General features: G+C 41.0%; 1 protein-coding gene and 1 non-coding gene across 2 annotated transcripts; one reads left to right on the forward strand and one right to left on the reverse strand.

Annotated features, from left to right (window-relative positions):
* The first annotated feature begins 1,761 nt into the window (after window positions 1–1,761).
* LOC142619666 (uncharacterized) lies at window positions 1,762–4,177 on the forward strand. The gene has a single exon (XM_075792872.1). The coding sequence runs from the start codon at window positions 1,808–1,810 to the stop codon at window positions 3,959–3,961; it is 2,154 nt and encodes a 717-aa protein (XP_075648987.1). The 5' UTR covers window positions 1,762–1,807; the 3' UTR covers window positions 3,962–4,177.
* A 705-nt stretch (window positions 4,178–4,882) lies between these two features.
* Window positions 4,883–4,955, reverse strand: TRNAV-UAC (transfer RNA valine (anticodon UAC)). Its single transcript has one exon. It is a non-coding gene; the product is annotated as a tRNA-Val (tRNA).
* Between the last annotated feature and the right edge of the window lie 8,035 nt (window positions 4,956–12,990).

Here is a 12,990-nt window from a genome sequence, read left to right on the forward strand (position 1 = left end):
TAAATCAGTTTCCATATCAGCAACTTCATCCTTGCATGAATGTTCAGTTTCCATAATGCAATGCATTGCTTCTTCTCCAATAATAACTTCAGCCTCGCATGAAGTTTCAAATTCCATAATGCAATTCATTACTTCTTCCCAAAGGGCATATGCTGGAAAAAAAAAAACAGGCATATAGTAAAGCTTCAGTCCATTACTCATGTGCACTGTATGGGATTCACCATTTGTGTTTGGTTTCTAGCGAACCACCTATTGCTTCTGGCCTATGATTTTTGCTCAACCCCAAGATGGATTTGTTACTCTTTATAGTGTTCCCCTATCGATTTTTTTTCCTTTGTAAATACTTTCTAGTATAACTACCTGCAATGTCATCAGTAAATGAGCAATACAGGTTTTTTCTTTTTTTAACAAAAAGTGCAGAGCAGGTACTTGAACCTAAATTCTCTTTTAAACTGTCCATTCCTTTTCTTATTTGCACAGATATCCTGCCCAAAAAAAAAAAAAAGTTTACGAACACAATAAAATCTGAACATTTTCGCATTGTTATTAATACCGTTTCGGACCCCGTTTCGGTTTGTCTAGTGGAATGGAATATTTCGGTACCGGCCGATTTCGGCGTACCGTTTTAAGGTGTTTCGGGTTCCTAAAAATTAAATTATATATATTCTTATAAAACATAAAATTGTCAATTCTAATAAATAAATAACTAAATTTCAAATAATACAAATCATTTAGTCTTAACTCTTAAGTCTTAAACATCAATATAACATCTATTTAACATCACAGAATAAAAAGATTTAGAAGACAATAACTAAATATCAAATAATACAAAACATTTAGTCTTAACTCTTATGTCTTAAACTTCAATACAACATCAAATAATAAGAAGATTTATAACAAGTCATTACTCATTACATAAGCCCATAATAATTAATAACTAATAAGCCAACAAAATTTATAACATAATATTAGCCATCAAATAATAAATTTTTTTTTTTTTTCCATAGGCCAAATCAAGTACCGGCCGGAATTCACATCTCGGCCGGAATTGGCCGGAATTGGCCGGAATGGCCCGAAATTTGGCCCGAGGTGGAACGTTAAGTATCTCGGTACCGGTTTGCATACCGGAACGAAAAATTCCGGCCGTTCCGGCCGGAACGGAACGGAATCAATAACAATGCATTTTCGTAACATCTTTCCTTTAAGTTGTGTTGAATTTTGGTGTATCATTTAAATAAAAAAAAAAACTGAAATTGAGTTAACAGCTCAGCACATTATGAAAATGTTATGATATTTTAAGGCCGGGTTGAAGAAGTCAAGAAGATAAAAAGACTTGGAAATCAACCTTATCCCAAGCTATAAATAGTGTGTACTTTCTCTTGTCAATTACATTACAACGCTATTCTTTAGCCAAAGAAAAAAACGGCAAAAACACTGTTGGATGGCTAATTATGTACGGGGAATAAATGTAGAAAGACAGGCCAAAAATTCCAAAACAAGCAGAAAAGGTCTATACATATATTAACAGACACAACAACAAAGGAATTGATTACCCCAAATCCAACAACGCAATCTTGATAAAAATTGACCGCATTGGATCAAGCCGATCTCCAGTCTCACCCAAAAAAAAAATCCTCAAATTTTCGTGGCTAGCAGTAACACCACGTGTCATATCCTCAACCAAGTGGGACCCAATCCTTTCACACCACGTCATCTCTTACACCACCAAAAACCCACCTCAAAGATATCATCAACCTCATCTTCACACTCCACAACTTCACACACACACACTCCACAGTCAGTCAGAATGAAACCCATAATCCCTCTGTCTCTGTCCCTCTTGCTCAATTTTTTAGTGTTGTGTGCAGCGGCGGACCATGAATCTTCAAGCAGCACCACCACCATACTCTTCGCTACGCTGGGCGGAAGATCAGCCAACGCCTTTGATGTCTTCGCGCTCCCAACATGGGACCCACCTTCAATCGCCACCGAAATCAGAATCACCGATGGTCGGTCTCTCAATTTCAACGGCCACTTCCCTTCCTCCTCTCTCTTCTCTCTCTTAACCAACCAATCCCTCATCCTGACCCGACCCGAACCGATTCCAACCGAACTCATCTACGTCACGGAGCGAAACGGCACGTGGAACATCTACTACGACGCCGTTTTTCGCAACACTCCGCGAAGCACCAGATCCCGGTCGGCACTTGAAGAGGTAGAAGAAGAAGAAGAAGAAGAAGACAACCTCGTACGCTTTCAACTCCCTTTGTTGAGTTCGATGCAAAGCAACAATCAGATTTCGATGAAAGATAAGCCCAGTTTGAGTGGGAACTATTTGGTCTACGTGTCCACTCACGAGGACACGGGTGAGCCGAGGACGAGTTGGGCCGCGGTGTACTCGACCGATTTGAGAACCGGGTTGACTCGGAGATTGACGCCTCTTGGAATCGCCGATTTTAGTCCTGCGGTGTCTCCGTCTGGGGTTTGGACCGCCGTGGCTTCTTATGGAGAGAAAGGTTGGAACGGTGATGTGGAGGAACTCAGTACGGATATCTATGTTTTCTTGACTCGGGATGGGACTCAGCGAGTCAAGGTTGTTGAACACGGCGGGTGGCCGTGCTGGGTTGACGAGTTGACTCTGTATTTTCACAGGAGAGGTAGTGATAATTGGTGGAGTATTTACAGGGCGATTTTGCCCAGTGAGGGACCGGTTTCTACTGAGTCGGTTGTGGTTGAGCGAGTCACCTCACCGGGTCTCCACGCGTTCACACCAGCCGCGTCACCAGGGAACAAGAACTTCATCGCTGTGGCTACGAGAAGACCCACCTCGAAATTCCGCCACATAGAGCTTTTGGACCTGGTTAAGAACGAGTTCAAGGAGCTAACTCGGCTCGTGTCACCCCAGACCCACCACTTCAACCCGTTCTTCTCATCCGATTCGAACCGAGTCGGGTACCACAGGTGTAGAGGCGAATCGAATGGAAGAAAAAACACACAGCTGTTGCTTGAGAATCTCCAAAGCCCAGTGGATGACGTGTCACTCTTTAGAGTGGACGGTTCCTTCCCTTCTTTCTCACCCGCAGGTGACCGTATCGCTTACGTGGAATTTCCGGGCGTATATGTCGTGAACCGGGACGGTTCGAACCGGCGTCAAGTTTATCCCGATTCAGCATTCTCGACCGTGTGGGACCAGGTGCGCAAAGGGGTTATATACACCAGCACAGGCCCTACATTTGCTGAGCCCACCACTGAGGTTGATGTAATTTCCATTAATGTTGATGATGATGATCTTAACGGCCAACCAGAGTTCAAAAAGTTAACTACCAATGGGGAAAACAATGCCTTTCCTTTCCCTTCACCCGATGGTAAATGGGTCGTGTTTCGTTCGGGTCGATCGGGTTACAAGAACCTTTATATTATGGACGCTGTTGATGGGGAGAGGGGTGGGCTCCATAGGTTAACCGAGGGTCCATGGAGTGACACGATGTGTAGTTGGTCACCGGATGGTGATTGGATTGCTTTCGCATCGGATCGGGAAAACCCGGGAAGCGGGAGTTTCGAGCTATATTTGATCCACCCGAATAGGACCGGGTTGAGGAAATTGTTTCAAAGCGGGTCGGGTGGGCGGGCGAACCACCCGACTTTTAGTCCGGATGGGAAAAGTATACTGTTTACTTCAGACTATGCTGGCGTATCAGCTGAGCCAATCTCAAACCCACATCACTACCAGCCGTACGGTGAGATCTTCACAATGAAATTGGACGGCTCTGATTTGAAGAGATTGACACATAATTCGTTCGAGGATGGGACTCCTACGTGGGGTCATAGGTATATTAAGCCACTTGATGTGGAATGGTTAAAGGGTGGGCCACAGTGCTCGTTTGAGGATTGTCACTGGCTCAATCAGACGCCTAATCAAAATCGTGATGATGTCTCAACCAAGCCTCAATGTCGTGCATAAATGTTTTTGTGGTTTATGTTAATAAATATATTTTATAAGCTAGAGTACTATGTATTGTGTTTGTGTGACTATAGTAGTACTAGTAATTAGTGATTAAATTCACCAATGGCAGTAGGTGTGCTGATGTGCTCCTTTGGTGCTTTTTGTACAAAATATTAATGATGATATGAAAATAATGACCACGAAAACAAGGAGGCATTAAAGGCATTAAGCTAATTTTGTATTGCTTTCTCAAAAAAAGAAAGCTAATTTTGTATTGTGCTTTTGTAATTTATAACTTTAATTGAAGGAGCCACAGTGAAAAATGAAGTTCAACTCTTCCAAAGGAAAACAAACTGGGGTCCAATATTTGCTATATAAATTGTCCTTGCTTGGACCCATGTTGATTAAGATATAAAAGACATCAATTTTTGTCATGCATGTGTTATGTAAAGCAAGATTTGAGATCTGAACAGTCATAGTTTTTAATTAATAATATACAATCAACAACACTTGGAATTTTGGAAAAAAAGATTCTAGCTCTTAACCACTCCCGTGGGATTGATCCTACAAATGTCATTTAGTAATGGATTAGAAACTATAATCTATAGGAATGAGGAACTTGAAGGGGCAAGGGGCAGAGGAATCCAGAGCTCACTCGAAATTCTTCTCTTCAATTTTCTATATTTTCATTTGTTGTTTTATGAATGCAGCATCAGCATGAATAACATATTTCAAAATGTCTGTTGGCTGCATTGCAAGCACACGATTAAAAAAAAAAAAAAAGCTCAGGTTGCAACATCTATCTGTGCATCATGAAATCTCGTTGTTGTTTTGTCAAAAACAAAATAAAATAGTGTCGTTGAAGTAACCCCGTGGGCCGTGGGTGTCTTTTGAAGTTACAAATGACAAATCCTCCATAAAATAAAAACATAAGTAAAATGTTGCTGCCCAGGATCGAACTGGGGACCTTTAGTGTGTAAGACTAACGTGATAACCACTACACCACAGCAACTGTCTTTACTCCACAGTGGCGGTAAGAATATCTTTGATAAATTCACCATTTCTTCTTTTTCTTTGAAACCAATTAATTTCCTCCTTTATGTAACGAATTTAGGTGGTAAATACCCCAAATTCATTACCTTTTCAGTTAAATCCAATGGAATCACAACAATTACAAATGCAATCCAAGAAAAAAAAATGATATCCTTAACTTTTTTTTTCTTTCTTATGATGTATGACTAATAATTTCTTCAAAAACCTGGATTTAACTAAAAAAAGTAATAAATTAGGGGAATTTGCTCATTTATCAAACATGGAGGAGGCAACTGGTTATTTTCAAAGATAAGGGAGGAATTGTGAACTATCTCAAACATAAAGATAAAGAGGAGAAAGTTTTTTTTCTCCAAGAACAGATATATATATATATATATATATATATATATAGGTAATGAAAGAATATATGGTACTCTAAACCATGAAACAACTAATTAAACTAAAATATTAAATAATAAAAAAGCGATAACATTAGGTAGGAGGAAGGAAAATAAGATCAGTTACTAACAATTTCTGTGGATTATGTTCTGTTTCAGTTGGAAAATATTGTTCCAATAGTAAACAGGAACAAGAAACCCCCTCAGGCTTCCGATTGATTATTCCAATTCATTATAGTCAAATTTTGACTTGCTCCTCTTTTTGAAAAAATAAAAAATATATATGTTAGAGTCAAATATAATTTTAAAGACAAAGTTTAGCTACAAAACTAGTTACAGCTTGAAACTATAACCTTATTCAATAAAATAAACATTACTACATGTTTTGAAAATCTAACTGTTGAATTGCATGTTCTTTACGCTTTTAATACACATGTCAAATTTTATATCAATCAGATATTATTTACTATATGATCTAGAAATTTATATTTTACGCATAATTTTAAGTTACAAAAATTTTCAATTTAAATAATTTTGATAACATAACTATTGATCTTTAAAAAGAAGATGTAATCCAATAGTAGATTTGTCAAAATTCACTTCTAATAAAAAGATATTGAGTAAGGTTGTAGCTAAACATTGCCCTAATCTTAAATAGGACATGTGATGCAATAGGAGATGTACAAAAAAAAAGTGTAAATAACATGGAAATCCAAGTAAAATAAATAAAAACTATGAATAATGCCCTCAGATGCTAACAAGCGGTGTTAATCTTTGTATAATTTGAAGTGGTTAAGGAAAGGGTGGGACATTTGCCTCACAGTGCAGTTAAGGACAGTTACCTTGAGGCAGTTACAGGAACAAACATTAGTGATAGTGACACACAAAAGCATAACTGATGGTAATCACAAAAGCCTTAAGTATTTATTGAGCCTCATTTCGCAGAAGAATGCGCCCAAAACACAGCAAAGAACTTACTAAAGATCATTTGTAATTAGTTTCTTAGGAAATCTTCTAGTGCTATGTAGCAACAAATAGTTTATGCGTGTTAGTGCCCACTTTGGACTTTGTAATTATCTTTAATCAAGTTTGATTCGAGTATTTAATTGTTAGCGGTGTTTGATCTGAGCTACGCTTGCTTTCAATTAGTTTAGTGTCAGTGAGTTGTCTTAGGTTTTGATCCGTTTACTTCAAACCAATCCACTTCAAGTTGGTTTACTTCGAATCAATGACACTAGAAATGACTTGGCCTCAAAATTCAATGATTAATTTATTAAGAATTGTAGTCATTTTAGTATTCATCTCGAATTGTGACAAAAAGTCCTCTTAAGTAAAGCGTTTATAAACCTTTAACCTTGATCCACAAAGTCAGATCTCACATCGAATCGAACTTTCATTTCGAGTTACCTATAAATCATTAATAAGTTATAATACCAAAAATCGTCAGCAAATCATACAGTCCTCACGTGCCCTCGGCAAGACCTGCACAACACAAAGAGAAGAAAAAAACCCTACGAAGAGTACCGGTGTGGTACCGGCCAAATACCTTTCGAAGGTCAAGTTAGAAAATTTTCACAACTCTAGAGTGTTAAAACTGGGGTGAATTATGCGTATCTTAGTCTTTGAAGGTTTTGAGTTTTTATAGTAGTGTAGAATCGACATTAGTTTCTTAGCAAAGAGGAATATTTTCTTGTAGAGAAGATCCTCATAAATGCACGTATTTTATGAGATCTTTTCCATATAAAGATTCTGTTGACTAGGGTTAATCGTGGAGTATAAGTCATTTCCATTTGAAGTTCCTTGATGACCAATTAAACCATGTGGACGTCACGTGGCTTTGCCACCGTCCACTTTGTATCTGTCTACTTCCTTGTCCGTCCAACACGGGTAATTCATCGACATACTACACTCGTTGACGTATTGTCTCCTTCCTTTGTTCGTCAACCCAGTGTAATCATCCATGGTAGTTTCTGTAAAATCTAACCATCTATCTTAATTTTATCCTCTTCAACTGCCTCTCACTCTATGGGTCCATCGTCATGTTTCCTAAACGAACCCGTAGAGTGACGGTTTTAGCACAACCTTTTTAGGAAATGTGTCCTGATTTGACAAGCTAGCCAGGTACCATTAATGCAATAGAGGCGCGTGGCATGTTCTTAGTGGTTTATTGCTCGTACCGACGCGTCCCTTCATCTTCCATTCCATTCCCTCTAGATATATTTGTGTGTTTGCCCTTCTCAATTTTACTTTCCATAAATTTTCAAAGCCAGAGTGACACTGTCTGATTTTCATTTCAGTTTTGCCTTTTCCATCGCTTCTTGGTGACTGTTCCCTAGTTGCATCCGCCTACTATGCTGTGTCCGTTTCTTCTTCGAATTGTTAACAGGTAAGCATCTGTTGCCTCTCACTTATTTTTAATTTCATTCGTTAGTTTAAATATTGTTAGTCTGTCGTCTTCATAAACCTATAGAGTCTTAGGGTTTTACCCATCACGTGTAGGTGACTGATATCTAGTCAGGCGTCGAGTGATCAATCGTGGGTCCGCGAAGGAGCGGGCTACGATAAGGTGTACCCGTCTGGTCATGATGACCTCGACACATCTCATGATGAAAGGGACCCATCTGCCAATTCTCTTCTTGACCCAATGATTATAAAGAATCACGAACCAAATGTATAAAGTTTGAACGCCACAAGGAAGGATCCTTGATAAGTTCACAGTTCTTGAAGAACCAAAAGAGAGCAAAGCCTCACCTTTTCTGATTTTTATTCAATAATTTTCTGAAAAACGTTTACAGACTTTAGGGCCTATTTAAGGGCTCCATAAAACTTGACAGACAAGAAAATATATTCTAAAATAACTCCTAATTGATACCTTACCATATCAGGAATCAAATTTGACCTAAAAGCATTAAATGCACCTAAAAATAAGAAAAATACCTAAAAAAAGTACTAAATAATAAAACCCTAAATAAAAGTTGATTTGGTCTGAAATTAGCAGATCCAAAATAGGAAAAAATCTGCCTTAACTGATATAGAGCTGGAAAGTCAATCAGCCACTAATTCATGCCATAAATCACTCCCAATTAAGCCAGATCAGCCCTAAGTAGCTTGAATTAAATTTATTACACTTTCATCTTCCTTTGGACCAAGCTTGGAATGTCCTGTGTTAGAATCAGCTCAAATCTCTTGAATCAGCCCAAATCTCTTGAATCAGCCCAAATCTCTTGAATCAGCCCATTAAGTGCTTCTTGGATCTTCTTGGATCTTGCTCTTGTAATAGGCCCAACTGGAACATGCAATGGATCCTTGAATGCTTGTTAATTCTCATCAGGAAGAGTCATTATTTCTTTATGCGGGATGACGACTGGATGTATCACCCTAATGAACAGGAGTTCATGCCCATAGACAAAACTTGGGGCATAATGCCTCTGTTTGGTAAGAATCCGTCCTCTTTAAATTTTATCTTTTATTTACCGTCTCTAGTCTAGCAGTCCCTTTCTTTGCAACTCGAGACTGTCCAGAAGTGACCTTGGAGCAGTGGAGCTTCTTGGAGAAAATTTTTGCAATTAAGTTGAAGAAGAGGACGTGGGCTAAACTCGTCACCTTGGAGACAATCCATTGGTATTGCAACGCTCCCGAACCTAGTGAAGCTACCCGTCGCTACAACAACCAGGCCTGTAGACGTAAGTTCGTTTCTCTTTATAGTATTTTCTTTCTAATTGTAATTTGCCTAACTCTTTTCTTTCCATCCACATTGATATAGAAATGAAGGAAGGCAGGAGGAGAGCTTACAAAAAGCAACAGGCTGCTGCGAAGAAGAAACAGGAGGGCACCTTGCCTCTTAAGGCTACTACCTAAGTTCCTCCGTCAAAGAAAAGACCATTAAAAAAGTCTGGCCGTCCCCCTAAAAAGCCCAAGGTGGCAAAGTCCACCGCCGAAGTGAGAGCTGAAACAAAGAAGATGGCTACTTTGCCCAGTCTAGGGAAGGGCAAGAGTTTGATGACGGGTCATGTCCTCGTCACTCAAAAGCCACCCATCCTCCTCCACAAGGACCCCAAATATGCCCTCGAGTAGCTGTCATCCATCATCAAAGCTAATGACTACAAGGACTTAAGCAATTACGCAACAAAAGTGATAGGGGAGACAGGTCTCTTTAGCATCACACGGGTAAATTTTCCAGTTCGTTGGCGTCCTTGCTGTCATCCTGTAAGCCCACAAAACACTTTGTAATTCCTCCGACCATATCCCCTTTACCCCCTCGAGCCGAGTCTTAATAATTTTAAGCAAGGATCGGTTCGTCACCTCGACCTGTCCGTTGGCTTGTGGGTGGGCAAAAGAAGAGTAGTGATTCTTGATAATCATTGTCGATTTTTTTCCAGTTGTTTGAGACCAGTACCCTAGGTATACTGTACCTGTAGATAATATTCTTCCATACAAAGTCTCGTACATTCTTCTCCGTGGCCGTGGCCAGGGCTTTGGCCTCCACCCATTTGGTGAAGTAGTCTATAACGACTACTAGGAATTTCAGCTGCCTGACTGCTGTTAGGAACGGTCCTATGATATCTAACCCCTATTGAGCGAAAGGCCATGGGGTCGTCATTGGGGTGAGCTCCTCCGTTGCTTGCCTAATGAGCTCTAACACTTATCATAACTTGTGAACTAAGGATAGTGATTCTAAATGGTTCCCTCACACTCTTTCGTGGACTTCTCTCATGACATAATTTGCTTCTTCATAGTCGAGACATCTTAGGTACAGACGGGAGAAACCCCGTTTATATAAGATGTCTTTTATCAGTACGAACCGTGCCACCTGTACCTTCATCTTCCTGGCAGCTTCCTTCCCATCCAGTAACACACTGTCTCTTAAGTAGGAGGTTATAGGCATGGTCTAGTCACTTATGGAGCCTATCTCCTGTACACTTATGCTGTCTATTAATGGTGAGTTTTGAACAAAGGACAATACCTGGCTAGTAATAAGCATGTGTTCTACTGATGCAACCCTAGCGAGGCGGTCGGCTTGCTTATTCTCCTCTCGTGGGATTTGAACGAACTTCGCTTAAAGGTCGTTCATCTGATACCTCAGTTTCTCCAAGTACTTCTTCATCTGTTCTCCTTTGCATTCATAATCGCCGATTACTTGGCTTGTGACTACCTAAGATTCGTAGTACATGACCACATTCATAGCTCTTGCTGCTCTAGCTAGGTCTATCCCTATTATTAAGGCTTCATACTTTACCTCGTTATTGGTCGTAGGAAAGTTAAGTCAGATTATGCACTCGATCCTGTCGCCTTCTAGAGAATGAAGCACTATGCCAGCTTCGCCCGCCCGTTTGTTGGACGATCCGTTCGTGTGGATGCTCCATTGCCACTGCGCTTCTACCCCCTGGTCTTCCGGACTGGTGAATTCTACGATGAAGTCAGCGATGACTTGACTTTTAACAGTCGTCTGTGGGCAATATTGTATGTCGAATTCACTCAACTCAATCGCACATAGCGCCATCAATCTAGCTACCTCCGGGCTGCTCATTGCTCTCTACAAGGATTTATCTATCAAGACAACAACAGTGTGGGCTTGAAAGTATGGTTTGCGCTTACGCACTACAATCACCAACGTGAAGGCGAGCTTCTTTATAGGGGTATCTCTCTTCTACGCCTCGGAGCCCCCGGCTAGTGTAGTATACGGGCTTCTGTACCTTGTCTTCCTCTCTGACCAAGGCTGCACTAACAGCGGCTAGGGATACGGCCAAGTAAAGGTACAGTTTTTCACCTAATTTGAAAGGACTAAGCAATGGTGGGGAAGAGAGGTAGGCCTTCAGATCCTTGAATGCTTGTTGGAACTCAGTCGTCCACTCAAAAGAATTTTTTAGCGTGCAGAAGAAAGGTAGGCACTTGTCCGTTGCCCTTGACACGAACCTATTCAACGCGGCTACCTTACCGTTGAGGCTTTGTACTTCTTTCACATTCCTTGGAGGGGCCATCTCTATTATGGCCTGAATCTTGTCTGGGTTGACTTCGATACCCCTCTGAGACACCATAAACCCTAGGAATTTTTCAGCTGTCACCCCGAATGCACACTTGCTTAGGTTGAGCTTCATGTTGCAAAAGCGAAGGGTGTCGAAGGTTTCTCTGAGATCATCATCCCTCCGACTTTTTACCAGCATATCATCAACGTAGACTTGGACTTTTCTTCCAATCTGATGTGCGAACATTTTGTTTATGAGCCTCAAAAATGTCGCGCCCCTGTTGTTGAGGCCGAACGGCATCATTCTATAGCAGAAAAGACCCTGGCTTATGACGAAATAAGTCTTCTCCTGGTCGGCTTCATCCAGCTTGACCTGGTTGTAACCAGAAAATGCATTCATGAAACTCAGCAACTGGTGTTTTGCCGTTGTATCTACCAAGATGTCAATTAGGGGAAATGGGTAGCAGTCCTTGGGCATATTTTGTTCAAGTCTGTGAAATCCACACACATCCTCTACTTTCTGTTGGCCTTTTTTACCACCACCATATTAACCAACCAGTTATGGTAGTATACTTTTCATATAAACTTTACTTCTTGTAACTTGCGAACCTCTTCTGCTATGGCATGGTCCCTTTCTTGAGCAAATACTCGCTTCTACTGGTGAATGGGGGAGAAAAAGGTGGTACATTCAGCTTGTGCACCATGACCGAAGGATCGAATCCGGGCATGTCTTCATGGCTCCAGGCGAAGATGTCTTGGTTCTCTCTTAGAAATTATATTAAGGCCTGACGGACTGCAAGCTAGCAAGAGTACCTATTTTTGTCGTTCGCTTGGGCTTAGAGTCATCAAGGTGTACCTCTTCCAACCCTTCTACTGGTTCTACTGCCATTCATTGTTCTTTAATGCACATCATTGGCAGATGGTTGTCCATCTCTAGCATGGCGATGTAGCACTCGCGCGCCGCTACTTGATCTCCCTGTACTTCTCCTACCCCGTATTCAGTGGGGAATTTGATCATTAGGTGGTAAGTGGAGGTTACGGCCTTCCACGAATTAAAGGTAGGGCGGCCCAAGATGGCGTTGTAAGCAGATAAACAGCCCACAACCAAGAATGTGACATCCTTGGTGATCTGTTGAGGATAATCGCCGATGGTTATGGACAGAGTGACTGCGCTGAGTGGGTACACTCTTGTTCCTCCGAATCCAACAAGTGGTGCGTTAGTTGGGATCAACCGTTCTTTCCCAATCCTTATCTGCTAAAAGGCTGGGTAGTAGAGTATATAGGCAGAGCACTTGTTATCCACTAGTACCTCGTGTGGATGATGGAAACGCGAAGTGTCCTCCTCTGTGAATCCGATTACAGGGTTGTCGATACGCGCCATCTTCGGGACCAAACCCTGTCAGCTAGTCGTTCTGAACCATCTTGAGGTAGGTCTTGCGCGCCTTCCTAGTCAAACAGGAAGTTGTGGTGCCCCCTACAATCATCCTTATGTCTCCTACAGGTGGTTTGGGACGCTCGTTTTCCCTCCGAGGGCCTTGTTCTTGTGGTTGGTCCGTCTTCTCTTTGCTGATGAACCTCTGTAATTTTCCTTTTCTAATCAGGGCTTCTATCTGCTGCTTCAAATGGTAGCAATCGGACGTATCATGGCCATGATC

This window comes from Castanea sativa, chromosome 12 (genome assembly GCF_040712315.1).
Source record: "Castanea sativa cultivar Marrone di Chiusa Pesio chromosome 12, ASM4071231v1".
Lineage (NCBI taxonomy): Eukaryota > Viridiplantae > Streptophyta > Magnoliopsida > Fagales > Fagaceae > Castanea > Castanea sativa.